At 44.9% G+C, this 18,699-nt stretch overlaps 2 protein-coding genes across 9 annotated transcripts; one reads left to right on the top strand and one right to left on the bottom strand.

The window, feature by feature from the left end:
• Positions 1–3,196: 3,196 nt before the first annotated feature.
• On the top strand, positions 3,197–5,911 carry LOC136520432 (uncharacterized). 7 transcript variants are annotated; one of them, XM_066513948.1, is made up of 5 exons: positions 3,197–3,285; positions 4,151–4,409; positions 5,166–5,256; positions 5,470–5,536; positions 5,607–5,911. In XM_066513948.1, exons 1-5 carry the CDS (start codon positions 3,265–3,267, stop codon positions 5,658–5,660), a joined length of 492 nt encoding a protein of 163 aa, XP_066370045.1. In that variant the 5' UTR covers positions 3,197–3,264; the 3' UTR covers positions 5,661–5,911. The 7 variants fall into 7 exon arrangements, with proteins under 7 accessions (XP_066370045.1, XP_066370046.1, XP_066370042.1 ...); XM_066513949.1 differs by having other exon boundaries at positions 3,204–3,285; positions 4,156–4,409; XM_066513945.1 differs by lacking the exon at positions 3,197–3,285 and adding an exon at positions 3,292–3,568 and having other exon boundaries at positions 4,156–4,409.
• A 282-nt stretch (positions 5,912–6,193) lies between these two features.
• LOC136521356 (transcription factor MYB93-like) lies at positions 6,194–10,378 on the bottom strand. 2 transcript variants are annotated; one of them, XM_066515088.1, is made up of 4 exons: positions 10,216–10,378; positions 9,488–9,969; positions 7,071–7,791; positions 6,194–6,992 (listed from the first exon to the last, which is right to left on the bottom strand). In XM_066515088.1, the coding sequence occupies exons 2-4, from the start codon at positions 9,911–9,913 to the stop codon at positions 6,727–6,729; spliced, it is 1,413 nt and encodes a 470-aa protein (XP_066371185.1). In that variant the 5' UTR covers positions 9,914–9,969; positions 10,216–10,378; the 3' UTR covers positions 6,194–6,726. The 2 variants fall into 2 exon arrangements, with proteins under 2 accessions (XP_066371185.1, XP_066371184.1); XM_066515087.1 differs by having other exon boundaries at positions 6,196–6,992; positions 9,488–9,972; positions 10,216–10,377.
• Between the last annotated feature and the right edge of the window lie 8,321 nt (positions 10,379–18,699).

An 18,699-nucleotide genomic window follows, 5' to 3' on the forward strand; every position in this document is an offset into this window, starting at 1 on the left:
CCGCGACAACAATGGTCGTGGTGGTCATGGTGGAGGGCGCCGTGCTGAGTTTGATCAGCGCGGTGGTGGATGGCATGCTGAATTTGATCATCAGTGTGGAGGAGGACGTGGACGTGATCGTCATGTACATTTTGATGATGAAGATGAGGTTCATGATGAGTATGAGGCGGGATTTGATGATAATGAAAATCCTTTTGGTCACCATGGGCGTTTTGGACAGCTGCATGAACATCGTCGTGGTGCTGGTCATGATGGAGAAAATCATCGTGGTCATCGCAATAGAGATGATCCGGATAGCATTGCTCGTGTAAAGTTAAGTGTCCCAAAAATTTTAGGGAAAGAAAATGCTGATGCTTATCTTAAATGGGAGGAGCAATGTGATCAGATTTTTAGAGTGCATAATCTTTCTGATCAGAGGCGTGTCAACCTTGCTTCTATTGAGTTTTTGGGTTACGCTCTCACATGGTGGAACCAAGTTCAAGAAAATCAACGTGTGTTGGGACGTGATCATATCAACACATGGGCTGAGATGAAGAGAGTGATGAGAAGACGCTTTGTGCCATCAAGCTATCAGCGTGACCTCTGCAATAGGTTACAAACATTGAGACAAGGATCAAAATCTATTGATGGCTACTTCAAGGAGATGGAGTTACTCTTGGTAAGATCTATAATTAGAGAAGATGAAGAGTAAAAAATGGCAAGATTTTTGAATGGTCTCAATGAAGAAATTTCAGGTTTTGTTGAAATATTTCCATATCATAATTTGCAAGACCTTGTTGATCAATCTATGCGCACCGAGAGGAAAATTCAGCAAGAGGGACGAAGAAGGTCTTATGGGAGCCAATCAATTTTAGCCCCATGGCGTCGGCAGCAGCCCGGTACCTATGTTGGTGGGGGAAGATCACAAGGAGTTGCTACTAAGCCTTCTCCATCTATTGGTGCTGCAAAGACAACGGTTTCTACTGCTTCTTCACCTGCAATTCAGCAAGAACAACGACGTCCTGCTGCAAGCACAACAACCCCTTCTGTTGCATCAGCTGCTTCTTCTTCTTCCCATACCCGAGGCATTGTTTGTCACAAGTGCCAAGGTCGAGGACATATTGCTGCTCAATGTCCTAGTCGAAGGACCATGATTATAAATGAGTAAGGTGAATGGGAATCTGAAAGCGAACCTGAGGAAGAAGCTCCAATATATGATGAAGATCGGGCCTTTTATCCCCGCTGCCTTATTGCAAGTTATCTTGATCGTGACCTACTGTCGTGAAGATCGGGCCAACTCCCGTACTGAAATAGTTCAGTACCTATTAGGACATATATAACATATTTGCCGTATGCAATGTTGAGAAATAGTGAAAATATGGATTTTTTAAAGTCAACAAATTTAAGTGCAAACTATTGTTTTACCCTACTTTAAATGCATTTGGATAAGGGGAGAGGTGAGTTGAAGCATTAACATAGAGAGGGTAATAGGAACGAGGGTATTGAAGTTTGGAGGTAGGAGTGTATTTGTTTTTGTAGGAATGTGAGGTTTGGTGAGACAGGAAATGAGAGTTTAGAGGGCCAACTGACATTGGGGAGGAATAGTAGGGCGCTTTTGTTTCTCAGGGACACTTGCCTCACCCCTCCGGCATGGACTCCAAAAGACTCGCCCAGCCGAGTGAGCCGGATGCGCTCTCCGACTGTGGCATAGCTTGCATGGGAACCGAGATAACCAGCAAGGAAACCAAACACATTCGGGGCCTGTTTGAAACGGAGGATTGTAAAACAGAGGAAAGGAAAAAAAACACAGGAATGGGAAAGGAATGTATGGGCAAAACAGAGGATTGGAAAAACGCAGGAATTCTATATGAATGGTGTTTGGAACGCAGGAATGAGATGATATATATTAATCCGGAATCAATAGTAAGAGGATCATTAACCGTTTCCTTTAACATAGACCTTGAATGATACAAGCTATTATTAAGACTTAATTGGACGAGCTGTTGAGTAGATTATCCAGCCCAGGAGGCATGTGACGCACGGGCCCATGGACCAATTCCATTTAGATAAATTCATACAGCGCAGGGCCCACTGGTTCTTATCTCCCCTGCCTTCTTATCTCTTTTACTACTCATCTTCTCGAATGCGCTCTCCTCTGCATACCATGCCGCCGCTCGCTAGCACGCCGCCGCCGCGCCTGCCGCCTGCCGCGCCATCACTGCACAGCGATGTCACCGGCTTGTCACCAGTCAGGGCCATGGTGCGATGTTCTTTGTATCCGTGCAGATCTTACTTTGATGCTGGTGGATATGATTATATGAAAGAGTTTGCTTCCTTCAGCTTCTTTAATCCCTGTTTTTCGGCGCGTACATCCGTCTCACCTCGGGCATCCGCCAAAACTTTGGGTTGTAGTGGATGTTTTTGTTCCTGTGTTTTGTGAAGGGATGGGAGCCTTTCCGGAGGAATGGGAATGTTCATTCCTCCAATCCAAACGCCCCCTGACGTCAGCAAAACGCTGGAAGTGTATTCCTTTGGATTTCCTTTGATTTTCCTGCAATCCAAACGAGCCCTCGGTGGCTGTTTAGTTCCTAAAATTTTGCAAAATTTTTCAAGATTCTCCGTCACATCGAATCTTTGGACGCATGCATGAAGCATTAAATATAAATAAAAAATAAAACTAATCATACAGTTTAGACGAAATTCACGAGACGAATCTTTAAGCCTAATTAGACTATGATTGGACACTAATTGCCAAATAACAACGAAAGTACTACAGTACCATTTCTAAAAAATTTCGCCAACTAACCAAGGCCTCGCTGGCTCAACATCGTCGCTCAGCGAGGCTAGGCGAGCCTAAGCAGAAGAACCAAACGGTGCCCGTAATCGAGTGGGAATTGTGTTTGAAAATGGATATATCCTCACCATTCATTATGACTTGCAATATAATTTTCTACTCAAAGTCTTCACACCAAACAGAAGAAATAAATTGCCTCTTAAACTTTCCTTCTTATTTCTCTACACGAACTAAACAGAGTAGTGCCACTAAAATTCAAATTCTCATCTTAATTTCTACTAGTAATTCCCATACCCGCAGACTATGTAATTCCCTCCCGACGCGCCAGGAGGAACCGTGGAATTTTGTGTGGACGCGAAGCCAAATATTTGGAACCTCCAACTCTCCAAGGCGTCATCTTTTCTTTTTTCAAAAAAAAAAAACTCTCCAAGGCGTCAGTCAAAGCGAAATGCCTCGTCCCGTCCACTCCCGTCCCGGCGCATCATCATGTCATGTGGCAGCAGCATGGGCAGGTAACGCCGCCGCCTCAGCTGAATCCTCCCTCGTAGATTCCTAATCCCCTCTCCCAATCCCAGCCCGACACCCGCGTCCACGGCGGAATCCCATTCCGATTCCTCCCTCCCCGCCTCCCCTCTCGCCGTAGGGGCCGGGGGGCTAGGGTTTGTCGCGTCACCGCCGGCCTCCTCCGACGCGGCACCGACCCCCCCGTGCCGCGTACCTGGCCCGGCCGGATGCTATGCTGCTGAGCTGCAGGTCCCTCTCCATCTGTGTGCGCCGCCTCGTCGCTTGCATGGGGTGCGTCGTGCGTGCGCCCCGCCGCCCCCTCCCTTCCCATCCCGTCCTTCGGTACACGTCACGGTGTAGTAGTGGCCGCCGTGAGGCTCGTGGGGGATTTTTAGGATCCCCGCGCGCGATGCGATAGCGAGGTTCTAGACTTCTGTGCTTCTGTTCGGGGCACATATATGCTTGCTGCTCCCTGATTCAGATGGTTGAGCTCGTGATTCTGATTGGTAGGCTGGTTTGGTTTATCCTTTTCTCAGTTTTCCTGTTTAGCCAGTTGATTCCGTCGCGTTAGGTGTACTAGTATCTTACTGTTGTTTAATCTGCATGGTCTATTTCTGGTATAAAAGATATGCATTTGTCTGACTTTGGTACCAGGCCTCTGTATGAAAAATATTCAGTCTCTCGCTGCTTGAGTTCACGGAGTGATAGTTGCTTGGTAGTTTACTGCAACCATCAATCGGGTCACAAATGGTCATAACTTTGGCCTTTTTCTCTTTTGTATGTATGTAATACAAGAATAGAGTACATCATAGCTTATCTGGGCTCTCGAATACTGGTGCTAATCAATCACTGGCCGATACTGGTTTGCTACAGTGCAGAGGTTGCTTTGGATGCTGTGCTGAGCCAACTCCAATAACGGCAGTAGACAAGCCTTCCAAACGGTTGAGGATCCAGGGGCGCTCGGTGAGGAAGGCTAGCCTGTCGGAGGACTTTTGGAGCACGAGTGCTCATGAGATGGAGAACAGCGGGATCCAATCGCAGAGGAGCTTGTCTTCGATCAGCACGGTGGCTCAGTCCAGCGATCAGCATGCGGCGGGAAGTAGCAGCAACCCGAATGAGTTTGTGAATCAAGGTGAATCCATCTGTTTGATTTCCTCTTTGCCTTATTGATCCACCCTGTTAGTGTCATATAATGTCAAATAGTTCAAGTCTCTGACTGATTGTTGGAGCTCCATCATCCATGTGAATGGAAACCAAGTTTGAATGTCCAATGTTTGTGCTCTTGAATATATAGCGGTTGAGGTTCTAACTTCTCAGTAAAAGCTACAAACTATGATTGAAAAAGGTCTTTGCTTTATGTTCTAATCCTTATCAGTCTCAAAGTTGACATTGGATGATTCTGCATATGAATTTGTAGAAAGCCAATGACGTAAACCAGCAAAAGCCTCTATCTTGTTGAAGTACACTTCTCTGTTCTATATATGGCTTAATGTTCAAATCCTGATCAGTTTCAAATTTGGCGTGAGATGATTCTCAGGTTCTGCAAACGCATCTGTGGGAATATGGTTTGAGAGGATTCTCAGGTTCTGCAAACGCATCTGTGGGAATATGGTTATGTAAATCAGCAATAACAACTATGGTGTCAGCATTATACACTTATAATAATACTTTATAGAGAGCTTACTGACAGTAAATTCACAACTACAGTGATCTGGCAAGATTCCTTAAGAATATTGATGACTAAACTACTTTGTAGCGTTTTCTTTTCCAAAGAAGAAGAGGGAACCCTACTTTGTAGCATGCCCAGTCGTTACTAAGAAGTGAATGTTTTCCATTTATTTTTGTTCTTTGTTGATCTTTTTTGAATTTCATACTGCCTATTTTTCAGGCCTTATGCTCTGGAACCAGATGAGACAACAGTGGGTTGGAAGCAAAAAGCGCCACTCTAGATCTCAACAGCCTCGAGAACCAAAATTAAGGTGAATATTTTGTGATTTTCTTCCATCACACCGTAACTAGTGGGTTCCCTTGAGTTTCCTATTGTGAACCAAAATAACATTATATTATTTGATATTTCTTAGCTTGTAAGAAATTTTTTCACGGTGCTTGCTTCAGTGAAGTAGGTGCATCAGTGTTCCAAAAACAGACTAGATTTCCTCCATAATCTGCATTTTTCTTTTAATGGTGTATAGTTGGAACACGACGTATGAGAGTCTGCTAGGAAGCAATAAGCCATTCTCCCAACCAATACCTCTTGGTGTAAGATCCCATGCTTTATTACTTGTCTTGTTTGCCTCAAAACTTCCCTAAGCTGAACTTATGCTCGCAGGAAATGGTAGATTTGCTTGTGGACGCTTGGGAGCAAGAAGGCCTTTATGATTAGGCCTGTGGAGTTCATTGTTTGACTCAGATTAATCATTTAAATGTTTTTGGAACTTCAGATGTGCAGAAGCTCTAGGTTCTTGAAAGCGTTACATTTCCCGACCCCAATGGTGTACCCTGAATATCATATCATGAAACATGGCAGCGTCCTTATGTTAAGCAATTGTAATATATTATTCATGTCAAGCATATGAGAACATTAGATGATATTGTACCTGGTGTTTTATATGAAAACTTGATTTGGATGATCTAGGCAACTGGACTAAAAAAAAAGGGCATGCCTTGGTGCAAGTGCAATCTGCAATGAGAAGTGAAATTAATGAGAAACAAAAAAAAAAAAAAAAATGTGTGAAGTTATTGCCCACTAGGGTGTTCGGCTGGCTGGTTGCCGACTGGCCAGCCACCTCACAAAACACTATTCATGTCCTGCCAGAATAGTATTTTCCTCTTACAATAATCAGCCGGAACAGTATTTTTAGTCCTACCGAACTGTGAAGTGAAGCAAATGCTGGTTCTGGCCATGCTGGTTGATGAAAGTAGGTTGCCGCGCCTTCTTTTTATTTTCGAAGATTTTTTTTTTAAAATATCGAGGAAAAGTTAGTTCGGTACAAAGGATCAAAAAGAAACTCCACTGATTACATGCACGTAGCAGCATTGCCACCATTGCTACAATTACTAAAATGTGAGACACCAAGGCGATCCATTTTAGTACAACTCAGGATTTTATGGCACTAATAACTCAGATGGAAAAGTTATGAACATGATCGCATACAGAACTGACATAATCAACATTAAGGAAACATAACCGTTGTATCAATTAAGGAGCATGGAAGATACGGCTGGTGAGGCACTGATTATGTCCCAAAAAATCACATCACATCAAAGAGTATAGTTTAGATGTTCGCAGCACGTCAATGAATTTGAAGTTCAAGCACTCAAGGTATGTCATTATACCAAACAAATATAACTACGAAAGACTCGTGACCTTCAAACAAAATGGTAGGAGGACAAGAATATCTAATCATGGTTGTTGCCCTGACCCTGATTGTGCAATAGAGAACTTCTGCTCACGGGCCTGGGAAGTCAAGCGTGTGACAAGGATCAAACCATTGGCCTCCATCAGTCAACGGCTTAGGTTCCTGCCAGTAGAGATGTGACTGGTCCTTCAAATTATCATTCAAGAAACTTGCTTCTAGTGGTGTAGTATCATTCAAGAAATTTGCTTCTGGTGGTGTATTATAGAAACTTGCTCCTAGTGGTGTATCAGGAATCCCAGGGTCAGAAAAACTAGCAACAGGATAACACTGGCCGAGATTGAAAACAGCATCTGAACCTATAAACAACAAAAGTAAGTCTTGCATAACAAATTCACGATATTGTGATGATAGAAAGCATGTAAGCACACTTATACCTGAAGATAAGTTTGAAGCTTGAATTTTAGTAATCGGACAGCCCTCATGTTCAGAGTTACCAAAGACTGAAGAATGCATCATAGGGTATACCATTGGAATCGGTATTTCAAAAGATCTTCCAGACTTTGTGGGGTCATCAAGTATATCACTGTTGCGAACGTTTGCACCCAGCAGACCAGTGGTTTGTGACGAGATGGATTCTGGAGATTGAATGATTTGCTGTTCCATAGAAGCCGAAGGACATTGAAGCAACCAGTCATTACTTAGAGTATAGCTGGAACTTTGGAATGAAGGGAGCTCGACTGGATAGCCACTGGCAATGGCCCTACCAAGAGGCACCGACTGACTCTTTGTCAATACAAAGTTCAAATCAGTGGAACAAAAGGTTTTATCAGTCTCATCAGAAATTTGAAGACTACCAGTAGATGCATAGCGTTTCAAAGGTTTTGTTGGAACCACTGGATCCTTGTCATAGTCAAGGTGCTGAAATGTCATTACCTCATCTATAAGATCATTCATATCAACAACCTTTTCTTTTGCATACTCATTTAACTGTTTCTTGCCATGTGACTCTCCAGGAGTTTCACAGTTCATGTCTTGATGCGGTTGCGTAACCTGAGAAAGCATATATTCTGGATAGATAGGCAAACCATGTCTCTGATTCCTCTTCAATCTGGTATTCCAATAGTTTTTAATTTCATTATCTGTGCGACCAGGCAACTGAAATAAACACAATACATTAGTGTCTATCAAGGCCCAATTGAATTAGTAAAAATGATTTTCAAATTTAAGGGACAATTACTGTGAGAAGATTAAAAAAAGATTTTAACAAGAAATGCCTTCAAAAAACAAACAATAGAAACAACACAAATGAAATCAGAACAGTCAAAAGTAGCATCAAAATTCAACATCTAGTACCCATAACTAGCCATGGAATAGTTATATAAAGTGACTATTGTCCACGTTTAACTACAATCAACATCTACTACCATACAATCATACATGCAACATCAACAGTTCCCCTTCCATATACTCATCAACTAATGCATACTAGGGCAGCTTCAGTGCTGGAACGAACCGTCAATTCCACGTGAGACGAACAGATGTTTTGTTCAATAGCCCCAATGCATCATCCGATTAGTGGGAACCGCATACATACACAATAAAATAAATTCTCTCTTCCTCACGTGGCTCTGTCTGCACCTTGACGCTCTCATCGAATCCCATTCTTCCTCTACCCGCTTGTCCAGTCACAAACCCAATCAATTGACGTGCTTTGGAGAGCCATGGTCGACTCCCGTGCGGCACGCAAGTGGCCCACGCTCGCGCTCCTGCTGGGCAGCATGATGCTTGCCATGGCATCGGAGGGCACATGCCGCACACAGTAGTGATGGCCCCTCCTGTGTGGTTGTCAAAGGCGCTTGGAGCTCTGAGTGGGTTAGGCTAGAGATGGAACCCAACATTAGCTACCAGAAAAAGTTCTCAATGCACTGTACCAATCCTGTCCACCTGTAAAATGCAGCCTCAAAAGTTGAAACCACTTCTACATATATTGTTCAGTAGTCTCTGGATTAAAATTTTATATATTTAAAGTTTTGCCAGTTTAACCATATCGATGACAACATTTTATCACATTGCTTACAGGCTTAACTTTCATAATATTTTGGCGCTCTATAGTACCCAATGAAATTACTTATATTGCTTCAGTTGGGTGGGTAGGGGCCCCAAATGTAGTTAATGTAATAAGGCAACAGAGAAATTGTTTCTTTGGTAAAATAGTGAAGCAAAAAATTCGTCATGATTCTATCATCAGCAAGAGGGATTAAAATAAGATGGCCATTATCTAATTTCATTTGGTTTAATAACGGAATTTCATTCTCATGGCCACAATAACAAAAAAAATGCCTGTGCCAGTTGCAAGATAGAGAATTAGCACTTAAGTTCAGTGTTTCTTTTAAAAATAATTTAAGTTCACCAATCAGATAATTATTACTTCCCTACGAGGCTACAACCAAGGCCTTAATGCTGTTACCTTTCTATTACTGATTGATAAATCTGTAATACAAACATAATAAGTGATCTTTTGAGCACATTGAAACAAATGGAACAAATAGTTTGCCTTGAGCAATGAGCATGCAAAAGAGAAGCATAAATGTCTACTGCTAGCATGTATGTTGTCTGAAACTCTGAATATGTTAGCATGCGGCAAATACATGCAATATTTGGGGGAAATCAACATAATTCTATGAGATGGATTCGCAAAGCAGATCGATTCCAGGATGCAGGGAGCACGTTCCCACTCCACCAAAGCAAAGCATGTCATTCCCGACCTTTCTATGAACTAATCTAAATGTTACCACGAGACAGCACAACCAACGCAGGAAGGAAGCAGGAGAACGGCGAGCGCAGCACTCACATGCGAGGCCATCTTGGCCCACTTGTTGCCCCACATGATGTGGAACCTGATGATCTTGTCGACCTCCTCAGCGTCGAAGGGCCCCTTCTTGAGATTGGGCCTGAGGTGGTTGGCCCAGCGGAGGCGGCAGCTCTTGCCGCAGCGGTTGAGCCCGGCGTTCCGCTGCACCTTGTCCCAGTTACCCTCGCCGTGCGCCTCGACGTAGCTCTTGAGACGCTTGTCCTCGTCGGGCGTCCAGGGGCCCTTCTTCAGCTCGGGCACGCCGCCGCCGCTGGGGATCTCGTAGTCCCCGTCGCTGTCGGTCTCGTCGTCTTCGTCGTCATCGTCGGGCGAGACGTACCCCGTCTCGGCCTCATCGTCCAGTGGAGGGTTCTCTCCAACCAGCGCAGGGTTCTCGTCCACCTTCGCCACCTTCACCACCGTCATTTTGAACTTCGAAGGCAACTCGGTTGTCGTCCTCCGAAAGCTGGAGCTCCTTTAATCTACTGCAAGGAATTAAGCGAACCCAGCGAACTCATCAATAAATTAAGCGAACCGATCTGCAGCAATTGCGCACGCAACCCGATCTGCAGCAATTGCCTACCCGACCAATCCGATCTAATCCAATCGAATAATCTAGTACTAATTTGAACAGGGGAGTGAGAGTCTTTGATCTAATCCAATCAAATAAAACTAGTACTAATCTGAACAGGGAGGTGAGAGTCTTGGTCCGGACTAGAACAGTGTACCATGTATAGTAGGCGGCGTTCGTCGGAACAGATCAAACTCCGGTGGGCAGTGGAGGCCGTGGCGGGGAGGGGAGGCCCGTGGCGGTGGCGGATAAGGTGAGAAGCGACAGAGAATGGTTTGGAGAGTACGGCGGCTGCGAGGTGGACTGCTCCCCTCTGTTTACGCTACTGAGGGCGTGTTTGGGCCCCTTGGCCTGGCGCCCCCACACGCACCCACCAACACACACCCCACCACTGTACGTGTTTGATGTGTATGGACCGTCTCTCACCCTGGCTTCCCGGATGCATTTCGGTCCCCTCGGCCTAGTTCAAGGAAAACGCCCCCCTCGTTTTTTAGGGCATGGCCGCGCACGGCTCCTTTCGGCCGATTCCGAGGCGATTCATGGTGGTGGCGGCTGGCTCATGTGGGAAGTGTGAAACCTCCACGCGCGCTTCCACTACCGGTAAAATCCCCCGTCTTTATAAGCGGCCTCTCACTCGGCGAGCTCCCCTCCTTCGTCTCCATTGCTTCTCCACCAAATCCCGTGAGAGACCGGCGGTGTGTTGAGGTGTGGTGTATGGCGAGGTGACGTTCTTCTCCGGCGGGCTTCCTCTCCGTTCCCCCGGTCCGGATCTGGTCGGACGCGGCGCCGCACCTTGTTCCTAGCTGGGACTCCGGGAGGCGATCGTCTTTTTCCTTCGTCTTCCTCGGTTAGGTGGTGCGCGAGGTGGTGCTGTGTACCGGATCTGCTTCCTCTCCGTTGGGATCTGCTTCTTCTTCGTCGCCTCGTCTTCTTCTTCTCTGTTGTTTGCTTCGCGTTTGCTCCGTCGACCACCCCGAGGTGAAATCCACCCCAATGGATCTACTCTTTGATTTGGATGACGCTAGGGTTTCGTTGTACTTGTACAATGTGCTGTCTTTGTGGCTTATTTGAGCTTTTGGTGCTGGTTGCTTTGTTATGCGATGTTGGATTTAGGGTTTGCCTTGAACTGTTGTTAGTGTTCTTACTTCATTATGGTTTCATACTGTTTGTTTACCAGTTATTATGGTCGATGATGATGTCTATTGCACTGGAAGGTATGTTCTATCATGTAGCCGTGCCTACTTTTGTTGTTGAATGATTACACATCCATGTTGAGGCTAGCCAGGGTCTACCGGATCTGCTTCCTCTCCGCCGGGACCTGCTTCTTCTTCGTCGCCTCGTCTTCTTCTTCTCCGTTGTTTGCTTCGCGTTTGCTCTGTTTACCACCCCGAGGTGAAATCCACCCCCAATGGACCTACTCTTTGATTTGGATGATGCTAGGGTTTCGTTGTACTTGTACAAGGTGCTGTCTTTGCGGCTTATCTGATCTTTTGGTGCCGGTTGCTTTGTTATGCGATGTTGGATTTAGGGTTTGCCTTGAACTATTGTTATTGTTCTTACTTCATTATGGTTTCATGTTGTTTGTTTACCTGTTATTATGGTCGATGATGATGTCTATTGCACTGGGAGGTATGTTCTATCATGCAGCGGTGCCTACTTTTGTTGTTGAATGATTACACATCCATGTTGAGGCCAGCCAGGGTCAACTGAACTGTGTTTGTCCTGAATGTTCATGCATGCAGATGGATCTGACCCAAAACCGTGAGCCGATGGCCAATCAAGTTGCTGCCTTGGTAGTTGTTATGGTGTCTTATGTTGTCACTAGGCTTAGGAGCACTGTTGTATCATCTTAGGAGTGATGCTGAGCAGCATAGGAAGTAGACCCTGCAAGCCAGTTACAACTCCACAAATGCAGAGTGTTTGTCCATGTTAAGGATGACTAGAGCTCCTTTTTATGCTTTGTGTAACCTATTTAGAAATAGGGGGCTTGTACCAGAAAAGGCTAGGTGCACAGTTGAGGAGCAGGTTGCTATGTTCCTCCATGTAGTTGGACACAACCAAAGGTTTATTGTGGTTCACCAATCCTGTAGGAGGTCAATTGAGACTGTTCATAGGCACTTCCACCAGGTTTTGTATGCTGTTGGTGAGCTTAGAAGTGAAATGATTAAGCCTCCTACACCTGGCATACATCCAAAGATCCTTGAGAGCCATAGATAGAACCCTTACATGTAGGTAACTGTATATTTAACTGTTAAGCTATAACTCACTATAGGTGTGAACCAATGCACTTATCCCACTTACACCTTTTTTTAGGACTGTATTGGTGCCATTGATGGCACCCATGTGTTGGCTAGGGTGCCTAGACACATGCAGCAGGCTTTTAGGGGTAGGAAAGCAAACCCCACTCAAAATGTGGTGGCTGCTGTGGACTTTGACCTGAAGTTCACTTATGTATTGGCTGGCTGGGAGGGCTCAGCACATGATGCCCTCATCCTTGCTGATGCCATTGAGAGAAATGATGGGTTCATTATGCCTAAAGATAACTGAAACCAACTGTCCACTAAACTTATGTCCTTACCATGCCATATACATTCACCAATAGCATCTTTGGTGCACTTATAGGCAAATTCTACCTTGTACATGCAGGGTATGCCTACCACAGTGGCTTCCTCCCTCCATACAGGGGGGTGAGGTACCATCTATATGAGTATGACAATAGAAACCACCTAACTAATGCAAGGGAATTCTTCAACTTGAGACACTCCTCACTTAGGGTCACAGTTGAGAGGGCTTTTGGGGCTTTGAAGAACATGTTTTGTATTTTAGACAACAAGCCATTCCACCCTTACAAGACACATGTCAAGCTTGTGCTAGCCTATTGCATTCTTCACAACTGGATTCTAGGCTTTGGCAAGGGCCAAGTAGTGCCACCAGAGGACTGGTTGCCACCAAACTAGCCTGATTCTCAGCCTGTCCATGAGGTGCTATCTCAATACTCTAATGTCATGTCCACTAGGAGGGATGCCATCTGTACTACAATGTGGGAGGGTAGGGGTACCTCTAGGACCTAATTCATGCATGTTTATTCTTGTATAACTTAGTTTGTTGACCCTGGTATGGAACATGTGGTTTATGTACTTCTGTTGTAATAATTATTGGACAAGGCTAAGACCAATGAGGTTCAATACTATTGTTAGTGTTCTTACTTCATTATGGTTTCATACTGTTTGTTTACCTGTTATTATGGTCGATGATGATGTCTATTGCACTAGAAGGTATGTTCTCTCATGCAGCCGTGCCTACTTTTGTTGTTGAATGATTACACATCCATGTTGAGGCCAGCCAGGGTCTACCGGATCTGCTTTCTCTCTATCAGGACCTACTTCTTCTTCATCACCTCGTCTTCTTCTTCTCCGTTGTTTGCTTTGCGTTTGCTCCATTGACCACCCCGAGGTGAAATCCACCCCAATGGACCTACTCTTTGATTTGGATGATGCTAGGGTTTTGTTGTACTTGTACAAGGTGCTGTCTTTGTGGCTTATCTGAGCTTTTGGTGTCGGTTGCTTTGTTATGCGATGTTGGATTTAGGGTTTGCCTTGAACTGTTGTTATTGTTCTTACTTCATTATGGTTTCATGTTGTTTGTTTACATGTTATTATGGTTGATGATGATGTCTATTGCACTGGTGAAAGGTCCTAATGGCTAGAGGGGGGGGGGGGGGTGAATAGCCTAATAAAAATTTCTACAACAACACTTAACAAAATGGTTAGACAATTATAAGGCGAAGCAAGTGTTGCGCTAGCCTACTCAAAATGCAGGCCACCTACCACAAGTCTAGTTTAGATAGTATCTATTCACATAATAGCTATGACACTACCCTATGTTAGTGTGCTCTCAAAGGCTAACGAAAGAGCCATACCAACCAAGCAAGCAAGCTCTCACAACTAGCTACACTAAAGAGTTTGACAACTAGTTTGCGGTAATGTAAAGAGAGTGATCAAGAAGGTTATACCGCCGTGTAGATGAAGAAACCAATCAATCATAAGGATGAATAACAATAAAGACCAATCACCTCGGAATCAATGATGAACACAATGATTTTTTACCGAGGTTCACTTGCTTGCCGGCAAGCTAGTCCTCGTTGTGGCGATTCACTCGCTTGGAGGTTCACACGCTAATTGGCTTCACACGCCAAATCCTCAATAGGGTGCCGTACAACCAACACAAGGTGAGGATCACACAAGCCATGAGCAATCCACTAAAGTACCTTTTGGCTCTCCACCGGGAAAAGGTCAAGAACCCCTCACAATCACCACGATCAGAGCCGGAGACAATCACCAACTCCGCTCGATGATCCTCGCTACTCCAAGCCATCTAGATGGCGACAACCACCAAGAGTAACAAGCGAATCCCGTAGCAAAACACGAACACCAAGTGCCTCTAGATGCAATCACTCAAGCAATGCACTTGGATTCTCTCCCAATCTCACAAAGATGATGAATCAATGATGGAGATGAGTGGGAGGGCTTTGACTAAGCTCACAAGGTTGCTATGTCAATGAAAATGGCTAAAGGTGTGAGCTTCAACCGGCCATGGGGCTTAAATAGAAGCCCCCATGAAATAGAGCCGTTGTACCCCTTCACTAGGCACAACGTGGGCTGACCGAACGCTGGACCTCAGCGTCCGGTCGCCTAACGAGAGCCACGTGTCCTGATCTCAACGGTCACTTGAGTTGACCGGATGCTATGCTATAACTAACCGGACGCTGAGCCACCAGCATCCGGTCGTTTCCAGTAAGGTTCTAGAAACACATTTTGCCCACCGGACGCGTCCGGTCATGCACGACTGGACCCTGCCTCTAGCATCCGGTCGCTGAACGACCAGGTGTCCGGTCGTTTGATCGACGCCAGCATCTCCGCTGTTACAACTGATCGGACGCGCTGGTTCCTCTGGGACCAGCGTCCGGTCACCTTGTGACCAGCGAGACTAACTCCTTTTTACCTCTAACTTCTTCACCCTTGCTCAAATGTGCCAACCACCAAGTGTATCACCTTGTGCACATGTGTTAGCATATTTTCACAAACATTTTCAAGGGTGTTAGCATTCCACTAGATCCTAAATGCATATGCAATGAGTTAGAGCATCTAGTGACACTTTGATAACTGTATTTCGATACGAGTTTCACCCCTCTTAATAGTACGGCTATCAATCCTAAATGTGATCACACTCTCTAAGTGTCTTGATCACCAAAACAAAATAGCTCCTATGGTTTATACCTTTGCCTTGAGCTTTTTATTTTTCTCTTTCTTCTTTCCAAGTCTAAGCACTTGATCATCACCATGGCATCACCATCATCATGTTATAATCTTCATTTGCTTCACCATTTGGAATATGCTACCTATCTCATGATCACTTGATAAACTAGGTTAGCACTTAGGGTTTCATCATTTCACCAAAACCAAACTAGAGCTTTCAATCTCCCCCTTTTTGGTAATTGATGATAACCCTTTTACAAAGATATGAATTGAAATTCAATTGAATCCATGTTGCTTGTCCAAGCATATTTACCATGTGCAAAAGAATATGGACAAGTTTCATGAATCCCAAATGGTAGCAATTGCTCCCCCTACATATGTGCTAAAAGTTTGGATTGTAGCTTGCACATATGCTTAGATAGGAAATATGGGAGACAGTGTCTACCAAATGATGCTAAGGTATAAGAGATGGACCTTTGAAGCGTGATACCAATCGGAGTGCACCATTATACCATCCTTAGCACCATGGCTAGCTCTATACCACTTGGAAACATACTTTGAAAAGATACCACTTGTAAAAACTTACTTGGAAATGAAAGTTATCTAGTGATTTCATTTCATCATTCAATCTTACAACTAGCATTCATCACACAAGCATGGATATTTTAAATTTAAAACTTGTGCCATGCAAGTAAACATATGAAATACACATTCAAATGCACCATACAAGTTCATGAGCTTGCTCCTCCTACTTGTGTGCTCAAAATTTTAATTGATCCCTTTCCTTTGTCATATTTTTCCCTCATGTCAAGTTTGTCCCCCTTTGTCCAAATTCTTCCCCTTTGTTGTTTTTTCACCACCTTAGTACACAAATATATCTTTTGTCTTTCTCCCATGTACTAATATCTTTGTTATTTCTCCCCCTTATCACATATATCTTTGTTTCTCTCCCCCTTTGTCATCAATGACCACAAAGACTTAAAATATAGATAGGTAGAGATTATCAATGTCAATCAATGGGGTGAGGATTATTTTTCCAAATTTGGTCCAATCTAGATCATTTACCAAAGATATTTAACTCGGTTTGATCCAAGGACAAGCTTCTTCACACCTCCAAATAAGGGTTATCTTGTACCATGTTGAGTTAAACACCTAGAGCTCATTTTCTAGATTAAACACTAGGTTTACAAGCCCATAAACATGTCATATGCTACCACTAGATCAAGTCAAGCATAGAAGCAATAGTGGTACCATACAATCATCAAATTCATTTGATTTTCATGAAGGAGCCTAATAAAATTGAACCACTTGAAAGGTCCTAATAAAATTGAAAATGTGACTAGATGCACTAAACATGTCCTTAGCAAGGATGTATGTGTGGGGGATATACCCCCGGGTACCACAAGATGGTACATGGGCCGCACCATCCGAGGTGGCCCGGCCCATAAGATCAAGGCGTGCACATCAAGATTACAAGTTGTACTAGATATTGTAATAGTACCAAATTGGATACTTTACTTGTAATCTTGTCTCTTCGGAGTATATAAGAAGAGACAAGGGTCCCCTAGAGGACAGGTTAATCTGTATACATCTCAATACAATACACCAAAGACACAGGACATAGGGTATTACGTCGACCAGACGGCCTGAACCTGTCTAAATCGCTGTCTCTGCGCCTTGTGTCACCATCTGGTTCCAGATCACACGCATCCTACCGATAATCTACCACCACGGGCACCCCCCTCGGTGGACTGCCGACCATATTTCGTCGACAGTGGCGTGCCAGGTAGGGGACCCCTTTAGGGGCTCATGCGCGCTGATCCTCCGGTGAACCAGATGGACCTCAAGATCAACATGACGTTGTCCGCAAGATCGTTCTTCGGTCTTGCATGGAAACCATCATCATCTGCAGCGATTCGGCTACCTGCAGAGCACCTCGATTTACGGCGATTCGACTACCTGCAGATTCCAGCGTTCAACTTCTACTGAATCCACGCCGACTCCGACGCGTGGGCAACCTGCCCTGACCGGCTCCAACTCTCCGAGAGAAAGCCTACAAGCACCCCACGGAACCTGACAGACTTCAGGGTCACGTCGTATCAACAAGATATACGACAAGCCAATAAGGAAGGAGCCAGAGAGAAGGCATGCAAGCTAATCATGCATATACGTGTATATGTATCATGTACAGGCTAGCTGTTTTCATCCAATGACTACTCGATCCAGAGGCTACCAGGATGTCTGCGATCAACTTACATGTATATATGCATCACATGCAAGCTTCACATACTTGCATCTACGTACATGACCACGCAAGCGACTACTCGGCCCTGATCAAGCAGCGACAAGCAAGCAAGAGTTCCGAGTCTGACCCCAGTTGAAACCTTCAACATCGTGCGCCAACCACCGCGGCCAAGCCGGGAGCATCTCATCTCGTGACCACAAGATCTCCGACGGCGACATCATCACCGAGATAAGATTCCAAGCCATTGAACAAGCTGTCCGAGCCGTTGGCGAGCCGCAGCGAGCCATCAAGCAAGCCACGCCGAGCCGCAGAGCGAGCCGCAGAGCGAGCTCCGCTGAGCTCCGACCACCAGACCACGTCAACCACGTCCTGAGCGGCTCCGCCGAGCTCCGACCACATCGACCACCAGACCACGTCGCAATGATGATCGCCGCGAAGAACGGCGCTACGACAATCGCGACCACAGTCATGGCGACAGGCCGAAAAGCTCGAGGATCGGACAACTTCATCACCGCCGACCAGATTTCTATCAAAGATAAGTACACTTCTAATATTTATATTTAATATAATTTTCATTACGACGTTTCTCCACAACGTCCTTGTCATGATTATTCTTCAAATAACGTTTGTCCATGTATACAATCTTAAATATAACATACATCTATACTTAATGCAAATCCTCGACCAGTCATGTTGACGCTCGATGCCTCCAGAGACGGTCCTGTCTCCGGCTCCTCCCTACATGTGCATGAGCGTCTGCCCTCTGCGTTATGGGTGGTCGGCAGCGGTTCCTTAGCGACGCTTTGTTCTTCCTACACGTGCACGGGCTCCGCGCCCCGCGTTATGGTTCGCGGGCTAGCTAGGACTGGAGACTCAGCTACATACTAACTGGTCGGGCGGTTTATATTAAGTATAAACACAAACTTCATATTAACACTGATGTTCACAAAGCACCAACTGCTTTATCACATCATGCTTATTTGCAAATGACTGCTGATCGTATTTTCTTCATCGCTGATTTTTTCTCCATAATTTATTATTTTATACATCATGTACTACCTTTCTACATATTTATCTACAGGAATTTCGAGCTATGCTCGGGGACTTCGTCGCTCGCCTCTCGACCTATGCTCGGGGACTG

This window comes from Miscanthus floridulus, chromosome 18 (assembly GCF_019320115.1).
Source record: "Miscanthus floridulus cultivar M001 chromosome 18, ASM1932011v1, whole genome shotgun sequence".
Taxonomy (NCBI): domain Eukaryota; kingdom Viridiplantae; phylum Streptophyta; class Magnoliopsida; order Poales; family Poaceae; genus Miscanthus; species Miscanthus floridulus.